The sequence below is a fragment of the Eleutherodactylus coqui genome, chromosome 2 (assembly GCF_035609145.1).
Source record: "Eleutherodactylus coqui strain aEleCoq1 chromosome 2, aEleCoq1.hap1, whole genome shotgun sequence".
NCBI lineage: Eukaryota > Metazoa > Chordata > Amphibia > Anura > Eleutherodactylidae > Eleutherodactylus > Eleutherodactylus coqui.
In genome coordinates this window covers 282357243-282376609 of record NC_089838.1, presented here as the reverse complement: position 1 = coordinate 282376609, position 19367 = coordinate 282357243, and the positions used below count along the sequence as shown (strand labels likewise).

Sequence of the window (19367 nt, the reverse complement as noted above, 5' to 3'; positions counted from 1 at the left end):
GCTTAACTTCATTGCCCATCCGAGCACACCAAGGAGAGGTAATAAAACGGACAGTCTCCAGACTACTTTCACCCGCTGGACATGGCACTGTTACATTATTTAACCCAGCAGCAGCCTGTCTCCCTATAGATCGCAATAGAAAAACGTTGAGCCATTGCATGGCCTAGTATACACATATATACATACAGTAACGTACAAATGTTTTTGGTAGGTGTGGGAAAAATGCTACAAAGTAAGAATGCTTAAAAAATAGAAGTGTTAATAGTTTCCTTTTGTCATTTACCAAAATGCAAAGTGACTGAACAAAAGAAAAATGTAAATGAAATCAATATTTATTGTGTCCGCCCTTTGCCTTCAAGATGTTGAAGCTATGGCTTTTTGGCCACAATTCTTCCATGAAGATCACTTCTAATAAGTCTAGTAAGTTTCACTTCAGTAACGGGAAAAATTTTCGAGGGGATTCTGAGAGACGCCATCGATGAGTACCTCAAGGAGATTAAGGGAATAACTCCTCACCAGCATGGATTCATGAAGGGTCGCTCATGTCAGACAAATCTGATCAGTTTCTACGATGAAGTAAGCTCTAAGCTGGACCAGGAAGAATCTATTGATCTTGTATATCTGGACTTCTCTAAAGCCTTTGACACCGTGCCACATAATAGGCTAATATACAAAATGAGGCAGCTCGGACTGGGCGAAAACGTGTGTAAGTGGGTAAAAAATTGGCTCAACGATAGAAAGCAGAGGGTGGTAATAAATGGTTCGTACTCTGATTGGACCACAGTCGCTAGCGGGGTGCCACAGGGTTCAGTATTAGGCCCCACTCTGTTCAACATATTTATTAATGACCTGTTAGAAGAGGGGCTGCACAGCAAAATATCAATATTTGCAGATGACACAAAATTATACAATATAATTAATGCAACGGAGGACAATGTGCGGCTACAAACGGACCTGGATAAGCTGGGGGCTTGGGCAGGAAAATGGCAAATGAAGTTCAATGTTGAAAAATGTAAGACTATGCACATGGGCAGGAGGAACGGATGTCACAAATACTCACTTAATGGGGTACCACTACGGAAAAGTGATATGGAAAAGGATCTGGGTGTATTAGTGGATAATAGACTAAACTGGAGTAACCAATGCCAGTCAGCCGCTGCAAAGGCAAATAAAGTCTTGGGGTGCATCAAAAGAGGTATAGGGGCGAAGGACGAGAACATTATCCTTCCATTATATAAGGCACTTGTCAGACCTCACATGGAATACTGCGTACAATTCTGGACACCGGTGCTCAGGAAAGATGTCACAGTGCTTGAGGGGGTTCAAAGAAGGGCACCTAAACTAATACATGGAATGACGGGACTGGAATACCCCGAGAGGTTATCAATATTGGGACTATTTACTCTAGAAAAAAGAAGGTTAAGAGGCGACCAAATAACCATGTATAAGTACATGAGGGGACAACACATGGATCTCTCCCAGGATCTGTTTACACCCAGGACCACGACGGTAACAAGAGGACATCCGCTACGATTAGAGGAAAGTAGGTTTCATCACCAACACAGAAAGGGGTTCTTTACTGTAAGAGCAGTTAGACTGTGGAACTCTCTACCGGAGGAAGTGGTGATGGCAAAATCCATAGAGGAGTTTAAAAGGGGACTTGATGTCTTTCTGGAGAAGGATATTACAGGATATAAATATTAGGTTAAGTGTCAATCCGGGTATACAGGCAGGTAGGAACTATTAGGGGTTGATCCAGGGAACAGTCTGATTGCCATTAGGGAGTCGGGAAGGAATTTTTCCCCCAAAAGGGCTAATTGGCTTCTGGCCTTGGGGTTTTTTGCCTTCCTCTGGATCAACACAGTAGGATAGACAGGCTGGACTAGATGGACAATGTCTTCATTCGGCCTTACATACTATGTTACTATGTTACTATGTTCTGGCCTGACTTCTCCGAACAGTAGATGGGTCTACCTGGGTCTCACTGGTTTCTGCCAGTTCTGAGCTTACGGCATTGCTGAACATCTTCTGACTTCAAAAGGATGATGTGTCTTTCATCTGCTCCAAAAGGTTTCCTTGACTGACTACTGTGTCTACGGTCCTCAACATTGCCTGTTTCTTGGGGCTTCTACAAAAGAGCTTGAACAACATATTGAAACCCCAGTTTGTGAAGAAATTGTTGCCTGTGAGAGACTTTACTGTATAACTACCTTGTGTCTTGTCGCTGTGCTCAGTCTTTCCATGGTGTATAACCTGTAACATGAAACTGTCTTCCACAACCTCACCTTTGTATAAGTTTCTGTTCCTCACCCAGTTTTAAGCCTCCTATACAGCTGTATCTGTTACAGTTAATACCTATATTTCACCCTACATATTGGAATGATGATCATTATCACCTGTTGGTATAATTGGTTAATCATACACCTGACAACAATCGTACAAACTCCCTGACTGTATAAGTGTACCTAGAAGAATTGATGCTGTTTTGAAGACAAAGGGCGATCACACGAAATATTGATTTGATTTAGATTTCTCTTTTGTTCATTCATTTTGTTAATTGACAAAAATTAACTATTAACGCTTCTGTTTCTGAAAGAATTTATAAAAAGTAACTTCCACTGCCCATTGGCATACAAGGAGACGAGAACACCTCTTCTGGTGGTGGATAGCACCCCTCTACCACCTTTAAATCTGTCATTCAGTTAGTTGCCGTAACCTTGACTCCTAGCCAAGGCTCAGTGGCTTGTTGCTGCCCCTTCCTGCTCCAAGCACCCAAGGCACATACACTGATAGCTCCACCTTACAGTGCCCTTGATCTTGACACCTGTTTGCCCTCTTCATCTCTGTTCCATATACTTTGGTTAGTTTTTCACACCCCTTATTTAGTTTGGTGGACTGGATCAGCACCTATTAAGATAAGGGATATGGAAAATCAGGCCTGGATCTCCAATGACTCAATAGCAGCTGCCTCTATGGTAGTTTTGCTCTTGTTAGTAGCAAGTGACTGACTCCAAAGTCAACCTCAAATGGGACTGTCTTCTGCCCTTGGCCCATTAATTCAACTTTCTGCAACTTGGGCTTCTCCTCTATAAGTGGGAGCAGGAAGGTGCTAAGTAAGAGCATCTCCTGCTGTGTGGACACAGTCATGTATGCCATGGTCACTCATTTATATAAGTCAAGGTGGCCTTAATCCAAGTTTTTGCATTTGGCTACATAAATGCTTTTTTGCCATTCATTTACTCCCATTTAAAATAACACTATGCACACTGTATAGTACATAAGGAAATGGCCATGGACTGCAAGGATGGAGCATGCCTTTAAGGCTAAGAAGGGGCTGCAACCTCCAGTCTGGAGGTAAATTTAAATAAAAAGGGGTGTTATCTTTAAGGGTAAAAAGTGAGAAGAGTGGGAGGGGTGGCACATTCTGCAGAGGGACATCGGTACATGCAGTCTGAGGAGAATCTAACGCTCCTCTATGTGTCCACTTATTTTATTCCTCGGTTCCTCTGACGTAACCATGACTTCATAAAATTTTCTGTGCAAACAGGTAAACACCTGTACCAAATTGACTTGGGCGAAGGTGGTTATATCAGCTAGTTCTTGTATATAGAATACGTGATCCCCCATTCTGAGCTCCCATATACAGTGACAATGGCACATCATACTATCATTATATCTCATCAGGTAATGATTCACATTATTCTTGCGCCATCTAGGGGTCATTGGTGAATTACCTTTTTATCATCACATTTTCACATTCCAGGCTGGAGCTACATTGCAAATAAAACTTGCATGTGAGTGTTGCTGGAAAGTTTGCAAAAGTCATAGTAACATGGTATGTTAGGGAGACAATGTCCATCTAGTTCAGCCTGTTTCCACCCCCTGACACCTTGTTGATCCAGAGGAAGGCAAAAAAAAAAATCTGTCACAAGCTCGCAAGTCACTATTTTTACATTTCACTTATCTGTCTTGCAGGGCCTCTTCACACCAGAGTATGCATATTGGCGAGTGGTTTTTTTCGGAATTAACTGTGCATATTTGTAAACGCAAGCTGGGTCCGCACGCACCTGCTCTGTCACTGGAGAATCTGTACTGCGGATGCACATGCGCAATACAGATTTTTTTCCCCCCACATTCTTTGTTTCACCCACATTGTCACCTAGCGATGACGCGGAAATCACAACCTGTTCACAATGTTCATTGTGAAACGGGACGCGCATCAGATGGCTTCCATTGCAGAATCCACACAAAAATGAAGCATGCGGCAATTTTTTTTCCCTGCATGAGCAGAAATCGTAGTTGATTTCCGCTGGTGTGAAGGAAGCAGTGGATCTTTATAGTAAGTGATAGGCGGTATTTACTGCAGAGTCGCGGTGTGGACACCGACCGCAGAGCAGGAGCCCTTACAACCGGATAGTGGCATGTTCCAATTTTCTAATCTCTTTTTATTTTCTGATTGTAATTTTTTAAAATTCTATTGTCTACACATAACTATGAGGGCGGCCATCTCATCTGAGCTGCAGTTAGTAAAGCCCCCTGATGAAAGCCCCGAGTCATGACCGACGTCACATTGTGACATTTTCTTGGCAGACTGTTTTTGCGGGGTGGTTTGCCATTGCCTTACCTAGGTATAGGAATTGGTGTCTTCCAGTTAATAGTTAGGGCTCATTCACATCAGCATCTATCCTCTGTCCAGGCTTTCCATTTCTCTGTTTCGTTTTTGAAGCAGAGAGATGGAATTAAAATTGAATTAAACTGTTCTGTTTTTACCCCCATTTCAATAAAAATAGTTTGGTCAGCGCCTCGTAATGATATACATTCTGTGCTGTTAGCATGTATAGATGTGGGGACTTATCAGGTGCCCAGTGGGGTTCCTGGTTAGGAGCACCCCACTAGCACCTCAGGGTCCTGGTCCGCTTTGTATTGGTGGAGCTCCTCCAAGCCCGTCTGTATCCTGATCTTTCAGGAAAGCCGCTGAGAGATGAATTCTTACTGATCCACAGTAAGCATACATATGTAAGTTCAAGCCTGAACAAGGCACTTACATGTGCCGAAACGCGTTGCATACTGACTGAAACCTTCTGTATATCTGTAATAAATGAATATTGCTATTTAAGCAACAGTGGTAGCCTCTACTCCCTGACTGAACGAGCGCAGAGATTTTTTAATTTTCCTTATAGATTTCAATAAGGTTTTTTAAAAAAACTGAATTTCATGCAGCGCTATTTCTTCTGGTATTTCATAGTGTATCTATGACAGTATTTCATTGTGTATCTACGACAGAACCTCTGAACGGAGGGTCCAGTGCTGATGTGAGCCCTGCCTTGATCAAATTTACGTATGATGAGGAGCTTCTTTTTTTTTTTTTTAAACCTTTTTTTTTTTTTTTCTCTAAACTGGGAATTTTTATATGTTTTTCTTTGTAGTATGATAGCAGATACATCCTGTCTATGCCAGTGTATTACCCCATGTATGCTAAATACACATTGGCACTTGCTAAGGCACCCTTAAGTAATTTATGCTCCAAGAACTAGAAATATTAAAAGATAAATGGGCAAAGGTTGTGGTGGTGAATTCTAAAAATGTAAGCTAATGGTTTGGGATTAGGTGGTCCATACAATGGATACTGTTCTAAGTTGGTACAGGCTCTTTTTTCCTCATTCTCTATTAGTCTTTCTCCATTAAAGTATCTGGATTTTCTGTCTGCTGTTCAGGTCTTAACTCCTAAGGGAAGCACCATGACATTCTATGATGCTGATACATGACATAATGGTGTCAGAAGGAAGAAGGAGATCAGTCCCGAGTGCAATAAACAGGGAACAATGCAGCTTGTAGGGATTTGGCTCAATTATTCTACTATTGTATTTACTGAAGGTTTATCTTGAGTAAACGCCCTTTTACAAACAACGATTATCGCTCAAAATTCGCTCAAAAGCCGTCTTTTGAGCGATAATCGTTGCTTGTAAATGTGTGCCCATCATGCACTTACTGTGCACTTGTCGTCCATCACTGACTTCAGGTCAGCATGAAATCCGTCATCCCTGATAAGACGGACCGCACACAGAGTTCTCCGTGGGCAGTGCCGATAACATTCTTTAACAGCTGCTGTCCTGCTGGAGAACAATAGCAATGTATTTAGAGAACAGACCACCCACTGTTCTCTAAATACATGCAAATGAAGCTAGTTAGCTACTTAAAGGGCTGATTAACCTATTAGTACCTATGCAAAATGATCAATCAAAACTGTCAGTTTCTGACAAATCATCTGTGTGTGTAAATGCACCTTTTCTGAAGATATTAATCAGGTTATTTGTGTGCAAAGGTCTTTGTTGTTCTTCTTCACGATGACCAGCGAGCAGTCAGCAAAATGGGCAACATGATTATGGTCCGGTGTATGGTCACCTTTGGCTGGGAGGCTTCACATGGTTGTGGATGCAGCATTTGTGTGCTGAAAGGAATAGCAACCACTACCATGTAGTGCTTCTAATCAGGCTAGAAGGCCCCATAATTAAAATATGATGTATCATTTGAATGACACCCTAATGAATGTTTAGGGTGCTGCTCAGTGGGTACAACTGAACACAAGATCTGTAGATTTCCTAGATCATCAAACAGCCTCACATAAGTTTAGTTCATCCGGATTTCAGGCTTCATGTAGCCATATTACACCAATGAGAAGACAATTTTCTGTAAACATGTGACTCCGGGTACCTGGACCTTGTGGAGATGTACTGGACAGGATCCATTTAACCAGACAACATTTCATCAGAGTCCTGCGGGTCAAGCGAGGCTTCTGCCACTTCACACCATCTTTCTTCTCAGGAGAGGTTTGGCCAGGGTCACCCAATAAACTTCCATCGTTCTCCTTAACGTCTTCCTGCAAAAAAAAAAAAAAAAAAAGTACAAAATGGAGTCAGTTAACATTATGATACGGTTTACAATAATTACCATCATAACTTTTCAGGTTAGCTAGTACTTATGCATGCTTAAAAACTATGGCTGTAGCTGCCATCGCAGCTGAAGTTCTGATATATGTGATACTAGAAATTCTTGTTTTACTTGGGTGGACATGAGCAATGCGCCCACCTGAATATCAAAGCTCCATGATCCATTAAATGGTTTGACCAAGACAGTTGTTAAGGTTGCTGGCTGCAGCCGGCAGTGCCTCACCTGTCTCCTCATGGCTGTTGGTATCCTCTGTCTCCCCAGCCGTTAGTTCTGCCCAGAGGGCCAGCTAGCACTGCCATCTTTCCCATCCCTATCCAATCCTGATGTGTCTTGTGTTTTATAAGGCACCTCCTCCCACTTGATGGTGCTTATGCAAAAGCTTCTGTGAAAGCAATACTGGCTTTTTTTCTTGTCTCCTGGTTTTGACCTGTACTTGTGCACACAGCTTTCCTGACTTCTGCCTGCCCTGATCTCGACTTTGACTATGATTTACCTGATTGCTACTTGTCCTGACCTCTGCCTGCATCTCCATTTTGCATGAATTTCACCTGTCCTCACCTTGGCCTGATATATCGGCTACTTCTCTGCTTGTACCTTTAGTACCTCCCTACAGTGCTTTTGGCCTGTCGGTGTAAGATGCTACTGCAGCGGGACTTCTAGCGTGACTGTGTAATGGTGGTGAGGTAACCCTTAACCCTTACCAATCCAATTTGTATCCTGGTTTTCCTAGGGGGCTTACTCTTTTTCTGCCATTATACAACAGCGCTATATGCTGGCTAAAGCCAGTACTGCATGAGGTGACACGTTGGATAGGCTCTGACAGCAGAGAGGCTGGCAATATACAGTAAGAGAACCCTGACAGATGTCTTCCAACATCGGAGCTGTACAGCCTTAAATCATAATGTCTTTAGACGTCAGACAGTGGATTGGAAAGGGTTAAAGTGTTTTGCTACTATGATGTTTCTGTCAATGTAGAACTTATTATTAAGCTAATGGGCCTTTGAGTGAAATTCCGGCTTTAGAGAGGAGTCAAATAATTGGAGGTGGAGTCAGAGCCATATTCAGACTGTATACAGGGGAATAAAGTTAGAGGTGAGGTGGGAGATAGTACACAGAGAACACCACTTACGGTATCCTGAAGTGAGAAAGACACTGCATCTATGTAACGAGAGTGAATTCTACTTCATACACAGGAGAGAAAAAGTGAACACACTTGCTAGCAGTGACTCTTCTTGGGAAGAAGATTGCGAACCGGGTCGCTGAACACTTAGGTATTCCTGTTACCATTTATTAAAGTTAGTGTTTGAGCAGCAAGATGTGGTTGGGTGATAATTTGGGAGACCTGTTAATCATGTGGATCTAGTGCATCCTGAGCCGCCTGTGCTTACGACCGGTAACTGCATTGCATTGCTTGACCTCGGCACTCCAGAGGTACTTTATGGCTCACCCCACTCTAGTTAGCAGAAGGCTGATTCACTGACCCTTGGTGCCCCATATAACTGCATAAGGGCTCCTCGCAGCTAAGACTAGATCCCCCAAAAAAGTTAAAGGGTGAAAACCTAGAAAACCCCTAGATGCAGCCCCCAGGAGTAGCCCAAAGTCAAATCAATCACTGGCACAGTGGTCTACAGCGGCTGCATGACAAAAGTCCTGCATTTCAACAAAAATCCCTGGAGATCAGCCAATAGTATGCGAAAAGCTGGAGCAAGTGAAATCCATTTTACCATACATGCCAGATCGACAAACGAATGGATGAACAGTTTATAGCAGAAAGTAGCTAATAGAGGGGTTTGCTGAGTGAAGCAGCCCCTTTAGATGCCATACATTTACCCCCTGATGCATTAACAGGTTTATGTAAGGACTTAGCAGCGGCACACGGTCACCCACAAGTTTTACTAGCAAAGTTTTCTCCAGATTCGCACTAAATTTCAATGTTTCCCTATCGGGAGAAAAGTCTCGTGACTTGCAAGCATTTTAACATGATCTTTTTTTTCAAAGGGAAACATTGAGCTCAAAGACAAATTGCACTAATGCTGTGATTTTACCACAAAACCATGATTCTGAGGAACCATTAGCATATTATGCATTTCTCCCCAAATCCTTTCTGGTATTAGAAGTCCCCGAATTGTACAATTTTTGTCACATTGTTATAAATTCTCTTCTGCCTCTACATGATTTTACATTTTACCAACATGACGGAAGAGGACAACTGTAGGGTGTGATGATATTTTGTTTCTTAGTGGACACACGAAGCCGCTATAGACAGGTATGTAAAGAGTCTCTTTTCTTCCTGCTCATCGAGGTGTAAATGTTTCCGTCTGAAATAAGGCCAGACTCCTCCCTACTGTCCCTGCGCATTACCCATCGACTAATCAGGAAGAGAGAAACAGCATTTATAAAGAACAAGCCTCTTATCCCTCGAGAGGAAAGAGTTAATTTTTCATCAGGCTCTTGGTATGAATATTTCAGGTAGTTTAGCTTAAGTCATGTTTGTCTTGGTCCCTTAGCTACATCTGCGTGCAGAGGAGAAGTGGGGGCCATTGTTCGGAGATCTTTCTGAGGCTGCCTTAAGATGGTGTTAAGTTCCTATTCTGATACCTGTTTGTAAGAGGGTTGGACACTGATGTGGACTGTCAGTATAGCCAGCCGCCCATCATGGTATCCTTCAACTGTGTATAAGTGTACTCTACTAGGTTATATGTTGCACTAGTATGACATTGCTGCTATTATGCGGACTTTGGGAAATATATGGTACATTAATATCCAATGTTCATGATGAGAATTGCAGACTCTAAATTGAAGGTGATGGGCAAACATCCAGGTTGGGTCTTTGGGCACACTTACAGTACCTCGTGGCAGTACTTAGAGTAAAGGTGGAGAATGGCACTTGCCATTAAGGTACACCAACCCCCGGATGAGTAGTGCACATAGGAGTGCTGCACTACCTTAGTTGGCCTACTGTGTGCTATCTGAAGGACACTGAAATTGAAAATGTATTGGGCACACTGTACTGGCTGGAGGAATGGTCTTGGAGATTGCAAGTCATGAGACACCGAGTCCTGAGTAACAAGGATTTTGGGTGAGCCACTCCCGGAAGAGAAGACCAATCCCTGCCGTTAATTTCATCCATGTATTATCAATGTTGATCATGGCATACGTGAAGGTAAAAAGGGAGGTTGCTCCCTCTGTGACATTATCGGTATTTTGCAATGAAGACGCGGAGGGCCAATAGATGGCCTTGGCAACCGGAGGCCTAACAGTGGGCTCAAGGTCTGCCGTAACAAGTACTGGCAAGTAACTCATATAATACACCACAGTACAGAAGTACTGCAGTATATTTTCTGAGCAATCATAGGATTGCAGATTTAAGTCCCCTAAAGAGACTAAAAGAAAAAAAAAGGTGCAGAAATAAAGATAGTAAAAATATATCATGAAAAAAATAATTGAAAACCCCTTTTTTGTTCACTTTTCTATTTTGTTCAATAAATAAATATTAAAACAGTTTTATATATTTTGGCATTGCCACATCCGTACTGACCTGTACAATTAATTTGAAAATGTATTTGCTTTTTATCTTGCATGGCAACTGTTATAATAAAAAAAGCAAAAAACTCAGCCAAAATACTTTTTTTGTTCACTTTGCTTCCCAAAAACGCAATAAGAGTGATGAAAAAGCCATTTGTACCACAAAATGGTACCAATATAAACTAAAATTTGTCGCTCAAAAAGCAAGCCCTCACCGTGTATGGCAAAGGGGAAAAAGTTGTGGGTCTTTGAGTGGTACAATGCAAAAAAAATATTATAAAGTCAAAAAAAAAGTCAAAAAATAATAATTTGTCCATAATAATAATCGTACTGACCCACGGAAAAAGTTATCCTGTCATTTATATTGCATAGTGAACGCCATAAAAAAATAAAAACAAATGGCAGAATTCATGTGTTTTTTTACCCTACCCTCCCCCCAAAAGTTTATAAAAGTTATACAATACATTATATGTACCCCAAAATGGTACTGATAAAAACCACAGCTCATCACCCAACAAATAAGCCATTATATGGCCATGTCGACGGAAAAAAAAAAAAAATTGTGGATTTTGAATTGTGAAGATGAAAATCCCGAAAACTCATTGAGTCCTTAGGTCCAAAGTAGGCCACGTCAATAAGGGGTTAATGTGGCCTTTTAAATTGCTTAAAGTGAAAGTCATTACACTTCTTAATTACAAGGGGTTGTCCTATAAAAAAATATTGTTTATCCAACCTTAATCAGAAACATTTTTTGTATTTGCACTTATCAGGAAAAAGTTTCTATAGACAATATTTTTCATGGGACAACCCCTTTAATGCGTAAAATGTCTTGCGTGTAAAACCTACATTAAAGTCATTCTACAGTATATATCCCCAGAGGATGGAACTTCATTTCAACCACCACTCCGTCATTGCAATAGTGTCCCAATAGCAGTGCCAGGCACAGTGCCCCCTTATAAGCATGGCTGCACTGGCCAACCGTAAAGGATATATCTGGAGGATAAACCATTACTTCCTGAGAGGCGAGTGTCCAACGGTACATAATCTTCTGGACATTCTGTAAAAATAGCAGGGTTTTTCTGTGTACAGCACTTTTTAAAAATAAAAATAATCTTTACGGAAAAGGTTAACGGATGCGCTCCATGGGATGGCACTGATACTTTAATGTTATGTGTTTTTAACCATAGTTCACTTATAGGTCTCTACATATCCATGTAAGGGGATCACTCCGGCGAGAAAAGGCTCTTCGAAACTCAAACCTTACTAACCATTGGCCTTGTAGCACTCCATGCTCATTGTCAAAGTATGTACTATTTTCTTGAAGGTCTGTTGCATGGCGACATCGGGAGGTCCCAGAGTACATCACCAATTTTAGATCTCCACTTCACTACAGATTTAGTGTGCCGTAGGTGCAAAATGACACCTGTCATACACTTTTGTCTCATATCATCTCTTTCTGGTGCATAGCGTTGCTACGCCAAAGTGCCTTGTTGTCCTGTTACAGTATATCACATATCTTCCCATGGCATCACTTCGCACATAATGCCTTGCATCACATTTTCTTATTTTCCTACTATATGTCACATTCTCCATGGAAAATACGTAGCGGGCCTGATTTTCCCCGTGGACATGAGGCCTAAGGGTCTTTTAGCCTTATTCCTCTTGTTCAAGGGGTGGAAAGAAGTGATGGGCTAAAGCTGAAGTCATAATGCAATGGCATATCCATTCATTTTTGGGTTGATCACATTGGGCTCATTCCTTGGAACTTAAAGGGGTATTTCAATTGTGAAGCGAGTTTTCAAAAATTTCAGATATGAAAGGTGTTTGCACCATGTTTATGCACAGCTGGTTATGGGTATGAACCCAGCAACTATTACCTTCTTATCTCTTATCCAAGATGGCCTTCGCATCCCTGCTGCCATGCAGCTTGAAACTACATTCACCACAATTCCCTGCTCTGTACTTCATTCCTGTGTACTTCCTCAGTAAGAGCTGCAATGCTATTGGTCAGTAATTCGATCTCAAGAGCTGAATAGAAAAAAAGCCACTCGTGGTCATTCCGATTGAGCAAGCCCGATCTGTAGTACTGGAATATCTACAGGACGTATTCAGGGCAACCTGGGAAAAACCACTTCTGAAGTACCAAAGAAGGTGATGAATTATAGAGTGACAGACACAAAATTCAAAGCAGAACCACATTGTAAACTTTAATAACTTTTAATTCTCATTCATTTGACAGCAACTTTGTGTAAGTGGAATACCCCTTTAAATAATCAGCTGTTAGGTATGAAGCAACAACACAGTCAATGATCACAGTAAAGATGGAAATTGATGGGTGTCTACATCACTGATCTATTTCAATGCAAGTTCTCTCAAAGTGATGAGTTCTTGGTTTCTATAGAAATGTGGTAATGAATTCATCTACAGACAGGATGCATGAGATTAGTTAGAACGGTTTGCTGGAACGGGGCTGTGCTACAATACCAGACAACAGCCCATGTTGTAGAAGAAAAATATCTCATTTACAGTAAATGGGACATCAACTTGCCAATATGCAGGGGAAATAAGCCAGGCACGTCCCACTCTCATCAACAATAGACACAATGCGAAGAAATGTAGCGAGAGTGCGCGAGAGATTGAGAGAATTGGGTCTATTCATCAAAGGTTCTAATTTATCTCTTGCAGGATAAATAAGACTTATTATTATCTTATTCTATGCAGCTTGTTCATCAAAGTGTTTAAAATAGCTTCCGTCTTCATGCAAGATGAAAAAAAATAACCTTTGATGAACAATGAGGATGGGAAGAAAGTGAGAGGGTAAGCCATAGAGGGAGATAAATACTGGCAAATGAGTTGGACTTGGGGATTCAAAGAAGAGTAAATGAGAGGGAGGGGGTGGCTGAGGCACAAATGATTTCCATGCACTTTTAGTCACAGTATTAGAATGAGAAGTATAGTTTCCATTTATGGGGTCATTTCTGGGCCAAATTGTGAATTAACTATGGTACCTGCAGGCAAAGATGCTTAAGTATTTGCTATTCTACTTTCTGCGCACTTTTGATGCAGTCTTTTTTTCCCAGAGCGAGGCGATTCTCATAGGAATTCATTATAGGTTGCCTCTGCAAATACAGCAAGTTGCATGTGGGATATCTCCCATAAATAGGTATATGTCTAGGTCAGGTTTCAAGGATGTCTAGGGTATTCCTACCTTAGCAAGCTATAGCTTTCTTATCGGTTGCGGCCAACCACTGAATGGGGCGATGCTGTAGTTATCTAGGGTACTTTTACATAGGCTGACTATGGGTTAAAAAGCCACTCAAATGAGTGATTTCCAGTGATAGTCGTTTTGTGTAAAAACAGGGCCAGACAGGGCACTGAGGGAGAGATAGCTCATAATTTACTAGTCATTTAATTTCAATTCAGTGCAACAAAGTGACTAACGAGTGACTTCTTGATCAATGTAAACAGGCAGTCATTCATCTTTGCACAACTGCCTGTTCAGAGTGAATGGAAGCAAGTGGCCAGAAGAGATTGCCAATGCACTGCGTCTGCATTTACTGAGTGTCATTGGGACGACTGTTGGACTCTTAAATGCCCAACAATCATCCCACATAAAAAATACCCTAAGGCCTCATGTCCACGGGCAAAAGAAGAATTAAAATCCACAGCGGATTTTAACTCTTCACCTGCCCGCGGATCCGCTTCCCATAGGGATGCATTGACCACCCGCGGGTAGATAAATACCCGCGGATGGTCAATAAAAGTGATTTTTAAAAAAATAGAACATGAAAAAATCTGGACCATGCTCCATTTTCGTGCGGGTCTCCCGCGGGGACGGCTCCCGCAGGCTTCTATTGAAGTCTATGGAAGCCGTCCGGATCCGTGGGAGACCAAAATCGGAATTTACTCACCTGCTCAGGATCTTCCCTTCGCCGCGGCTTCATCTTCTCTCCGTCGCGGCCGGATCTTTTTTCTTCGGGCCGGCGCATGTGCGGGGCACGCAACCGACGTGCCCTGCGCATCCGCCGGGCCGAAGAAAGAAGATCCGGCCGCGACGGAGAGAAGATGAAGCCGCGGCGAAGGGAAGATCCGGAGCGGGCGAGAGGTGAGTTAATTCTTATTTTTATGCCTCATGTCTGCGGGGCAGGAGGGACCCGCTACGGATTCTCCATGGAAAATACGTAGCGGGCCTGATTTTCCCCGTGGACATGAGGCCTAAGGGTCTTTTAGCCTTATTCCTCTTGGGATCTTATCAGTGTTCAGGAACCATGGGGAAAATTTACTGAGTCTGGCGTTTCGACGCCAAGTTTAGTACAATTTTCCCCAGTGCATGGTGCACTTAATACATGAAGAGGCGCATCCCGACACCTCCATGCGCTTTCATAGAAATGTATGTTTGGTCCAACTTGGCATACATCAAAAGCAAGAACTGAGAGTTTTGGCGGGAAAGAAGAAGAGAGATTAAGAAGGGGAAAGGAAACTAAGTCAGCCAGCCATGGACACAGCCAGAGAGAGAAGCTGGAAGGATCAGCAGAGTGTACCAAGGTAGTTTCTTGTACCAATCCCCTAAGAAAAGCACAGAAGCAATCAATGGATGTAAATGTAACTGTTAATTCTAAAGTCATCTCAAGTGAACTGGTGAAAGAATGTTAACCTGAACTGCCATCTGCTCTTGGGGAAATAAACCTGTTTTTGGTTTACTTTTGGTTGACTTCTGGAGACCCTTTCCACCAACGTAACATCTGCACTGAGGTACCACTGTTAAGGACGGCTGCCCGGTCACATAACCTTTCAGGTCTTGAGGTCCAAATTAATACACACAAGCCTATTCACATCTTATATTGCTCCATTCTGTATCTAGCGTCCATTTTGAGACAGATTCTTCCATATTATGAGCCTGTACCTTCTCACCACACTACATGTTCCAGGGGCATAGAGGCTCTACCCCTGTTCTACCATGACAAAACAACTTCATGGGTAGCACCTCATTGGGGTATCACCATCTTACCCTTCCCAACCTCGCAGGCAGCATGCAATAAGAACTGCCAAATTTACCACTGTGTAGCTCCGCGCCAAACCGCATTTTATCTTCCAGAAGAAGCAGCAAAGCCACTGTGACTACCATCTTATTCCTTGGTGCTCCCCCTCTAAGGTCTGCACTCAGGCGCTACACCTGGAAACTGACAATATACAGAAGCCATGTAAACTGGCTCCGTATCTGGAAATCCTACTAGACCCTACAGAGCACTAGATCTGAAGCGACTGCAGACTGAGCGCCCACAGCCTGGCCATTGAATCAGGATGGCACATGCAGAACTACAAGTCCAGGGAGAACAGACTGTGCCAACAGTGCAACCAGGCGGCCATGGCAGATGAGGCAAATTCCTGCTGCAATACCCCCATTGGTGAGGGGTGTTCGCTTCAGAAAACTCTCTGATCTCCACCAGAATGTCATATCCCCTTACATAATATGCCATGGACCTCTATACCCCCACCCCGGAAGTACCCCTATCTCCTAATTCCCCAGCCCCAATCCGCTATCCGTATAGCCCAATCCCTATTTTCTAATCCCTTTGGCAACACATGTCTATTTAGTCCTGTCAATAAAGCTTCTTCGAATCTTTAATGTCATGGTCAATCACTGATAGGACCGCCCACTGGACTCCTAAGCCCAAAACAAGCACAGGTTTTAATGAATAAATTACTGGCGCTCCTGAATCTTTCCCCATAAAACTATATATCAATCTGCTTCGCTTCTCCTGCTCTACAACATGATGCCTGCAGATTGGACAGCATTAGAGATGAGCAAACCTACTCGGCCACGCCCCTTTTTCGCCTGAGCGCCACGATTTTCGAGTACTTCCGTACTCGGGTGATAAGATTCGGGGGGCGCCGTGGGTGAGTGGGGGTTGCAGCGGCAGTGGGGGGGAGAGGGAGAGAGAGAGAGAGGGTTCCCCCTGTTCCCCGCTGCTATCCCCGCTCCGCCACGCCTCCCCCGAATCTTTTCTTCCGAGTACGGAAGTACTCGAAAATCACGGCGCTCGATCGAGTAATTACTCGAAATGAGTATATTCGTTCATCTCCAGACAGCATTTTAAATGTGACAGGTTCCCTTTAACAGGTTAAAGCAATAACTTATAACACCCATATATATATAATAAAATACATTCTCTTCTACACCTGACGGAAGTGTCAGTGTTCCATGGCCTTGTTAGTCAATTTGTTCTGAGGGCGCTTCAAACACATCAAGATCAAAGAATTAGACTTGTTTGAATCTCAGACAAGGCTTAGCATAATGCAGGTTCAATTAATTGCTATGTTTTATCATAATATTTCTTAGATTTTACTGTACATTTGAAGCTTCTTTTCATATGATATAAATGAAATTCACAGAAGCCAATCGAATGTACAATATGTGATAAATACAACCCATCAAAAGTATAAGATGCCACCCAACATCTGCCAGCTCTGAAAGATCCCACTTCTTTCTATACCACAGAGGTCATGGCTTCGAAGACTGAAACAGCTGCAGTTCTAGTGTCAAAGTGCTCCTGCCTACCCTAAAATAAGGAGTATTGAGAAGTCTATTTGGTTGTGCACAAAAGATTACAGATGATATAGTCTCCTGTTGGGCAGTGTATGTCACATGCTTTGTAGCGAAGAGGTGGTGCATGATACGGTTTCAGGATACGATGGAACCTTAAAGTTAACAAAAATATACAACGTTTTATTTAAAAATACAGAATTGATAATTATGAACTTGGAACAAGATTATTACTGCAGTACTATGAATACGCTACAACTAAACACAGCGTTTGTAATCCCAAGATGCATGGTGGTGTATTGCATTAAAGGGGTTTTAACCCTTTCCAATGCATTTATTTTTTCTCATCCATTCTCCCCAGCTCCAATTTATTTGAATGGATGAGAAAAAATAAATTCTTCCTTCATCCTCCTGATCTGAAAGAGTTCAGGAGGGTGTCGGTGGTCATATCACCATCGGGGGAATGCGGAAGTATTACTTCTGCATTCTCCCTTCAGCCTCCCGACTTGGCGATCATGTGACAGCTGGAGTCAGGTGGCACCCAGCGATCACATGATCGCCGGGCGGAATCTCCGTGCATTACATAGCGCTAATTGAGTGCTATGTAATGTGTAAAGGAGAAGCCAGGAAGGGTTAAAAACCCTTTCTGCCTTCTCCTTGGGGGCCCTTGATGAGGACCAGTGCAGAAGTGTGTCTGCACCCGATGTGTCTGATGATCGGGTGCAGATGCACCCCTGCACTGCAGTGTCGGGCCTGTCCCGATATTGGAACTGTGGAGGAAAATTATGATGTCGGGGCAGACCCGACAATGGATTAGAAAGGGTTAAATGGAGAAAGCTATTCTTAGGATAGGTCATCAATAGTTGATCGGCTGGAGTCCGTCGCTCGGGACTCTGACCGATTAGTTGAGCGAGTGCATGCTGTCAGCTCCACAATAACACAGAGGTTGGAGCTGAAGCAGCGTAAGTCTCCGCGCTGACCTTTGTATAGTGGCCGACACTTGTAACTGCAGGTACATTTCAATGAGAGCCGTGCATGCAGTTACAAGCGCTGGCCACTACACAGAAGTTCTTCTCCACTATTCCCTTTGCTTAATGGTTGACGGTAGTAGTGCAGTACGTCTCCACCGGAACAGTACACTACATGTAGTACAGATAGAGAGCAGTATAGGACATGTAGTACAGGCTGAGAACAGTATAGTACAGGTAGAGAGCAGTACAGTAAAGCTAGTATGGATAGAGAGCAGTGCAGGACATGGTACATGAAAGGCAGACAGGGGTACATGAAAGGCAGACAGGCAGACAATGTTACATGAAAGGTACTATGGGTAGAGAGCAGTACAGTACAGATAGAGAGCAGTGTAGTAAATGTAGTAAAGGTGGAGAGCAGTATGGTACAAGTAGAGAGCAGTACAGCACATGTAGTACAGGCAGAGAACAGTACAGTACATGCAATACATGTAGAGAGTAGTGCAGTACAGATAGAGAGCTGTATTGTACAGGTAAAGAGCAGTGTAGTAAATGTAGTAAAGGTGAAAAGCAGTATAGTACAAGTAAAGAGCAGTAGAGCACATATAGTACAGGCAGGGAACAGTACAGTACATGTAGAGAGCAGTACCGTACATACAGTACAGGTAAAGAGCAGTATAGTACTGGTAGAGAACATTACAGTACATATAGTACAAATATAGAGCAGTACAGGACATGTAGAAAAGTTAGAGAGCAGTACAGTGCATGTATTACATGCAGAGAGCAGTATAGTACAGGTAGGAAGCAGTACAGTACATATAGTGCAGGTAGAGAGCATTATGGTACAGATAGAGAGCAGTGCAGTATATATTGGACAGGTAGAGAACAGTACAGTACACATAGTAGAGGTAGAGAGCAGTACAGTACATGTAGTACATGTAGAGAGTAGTATAGTACAGGAAGAGAGCATCACAGTACATGCAGTACAGGTAGAGTACAGTACAGTACATATAGTACAGGTAGGGAGCAGTACAGGACATATAGAAGAGTTAGAGAGGAGTACAGTGCATGTATTACATGTAAAGAGTAATACAGTTCCGGCAAAAAAAACCAGCACAGTACATATAGTACAGGTAGAGAGCAGTATTGTACAACAGTATTGTACAAACAGAGAGCAGTACATGTACAGAGCAGTATAGTACAGGTAGAGAGCAGTACAGTGTATATAGTACAGGTAGAGAGCAGTGCAATACATATAGTACAGGTACAGAGCAGTATAGTACAGATAGAGAACAGTACATATAATACATGTAGAGAGCAGTACAGGACATGTAGAGAGCAGTGTAGAACATGTAGCACATGTAGAGAGCAGTAATGTACAG

General features: G+C 42.6%; 1 protein-coding gene across 1 annotated transcript in view; it reads right to left on the bottom strand.

Moving 5' to 3' along the window:
- Window positions 1-19367, bottom strand: part of KCNIP3 (potassium voltage-gated channel interacting protein 3) — a 109750-nt gene that overhangs the window by 85892 nt on the left and 4491 nt on the right. Inside the window, exon 2 of the mRNA XM_066593078.1 lies at window positions 6712-6877. Coding sequence (XP_066449175.1) covers window positions 6712-6877 — 166 coding nt within the window. The remainder of the gene's footprint in view (window positions 1-6711; window positions 6878-19367) is intronic.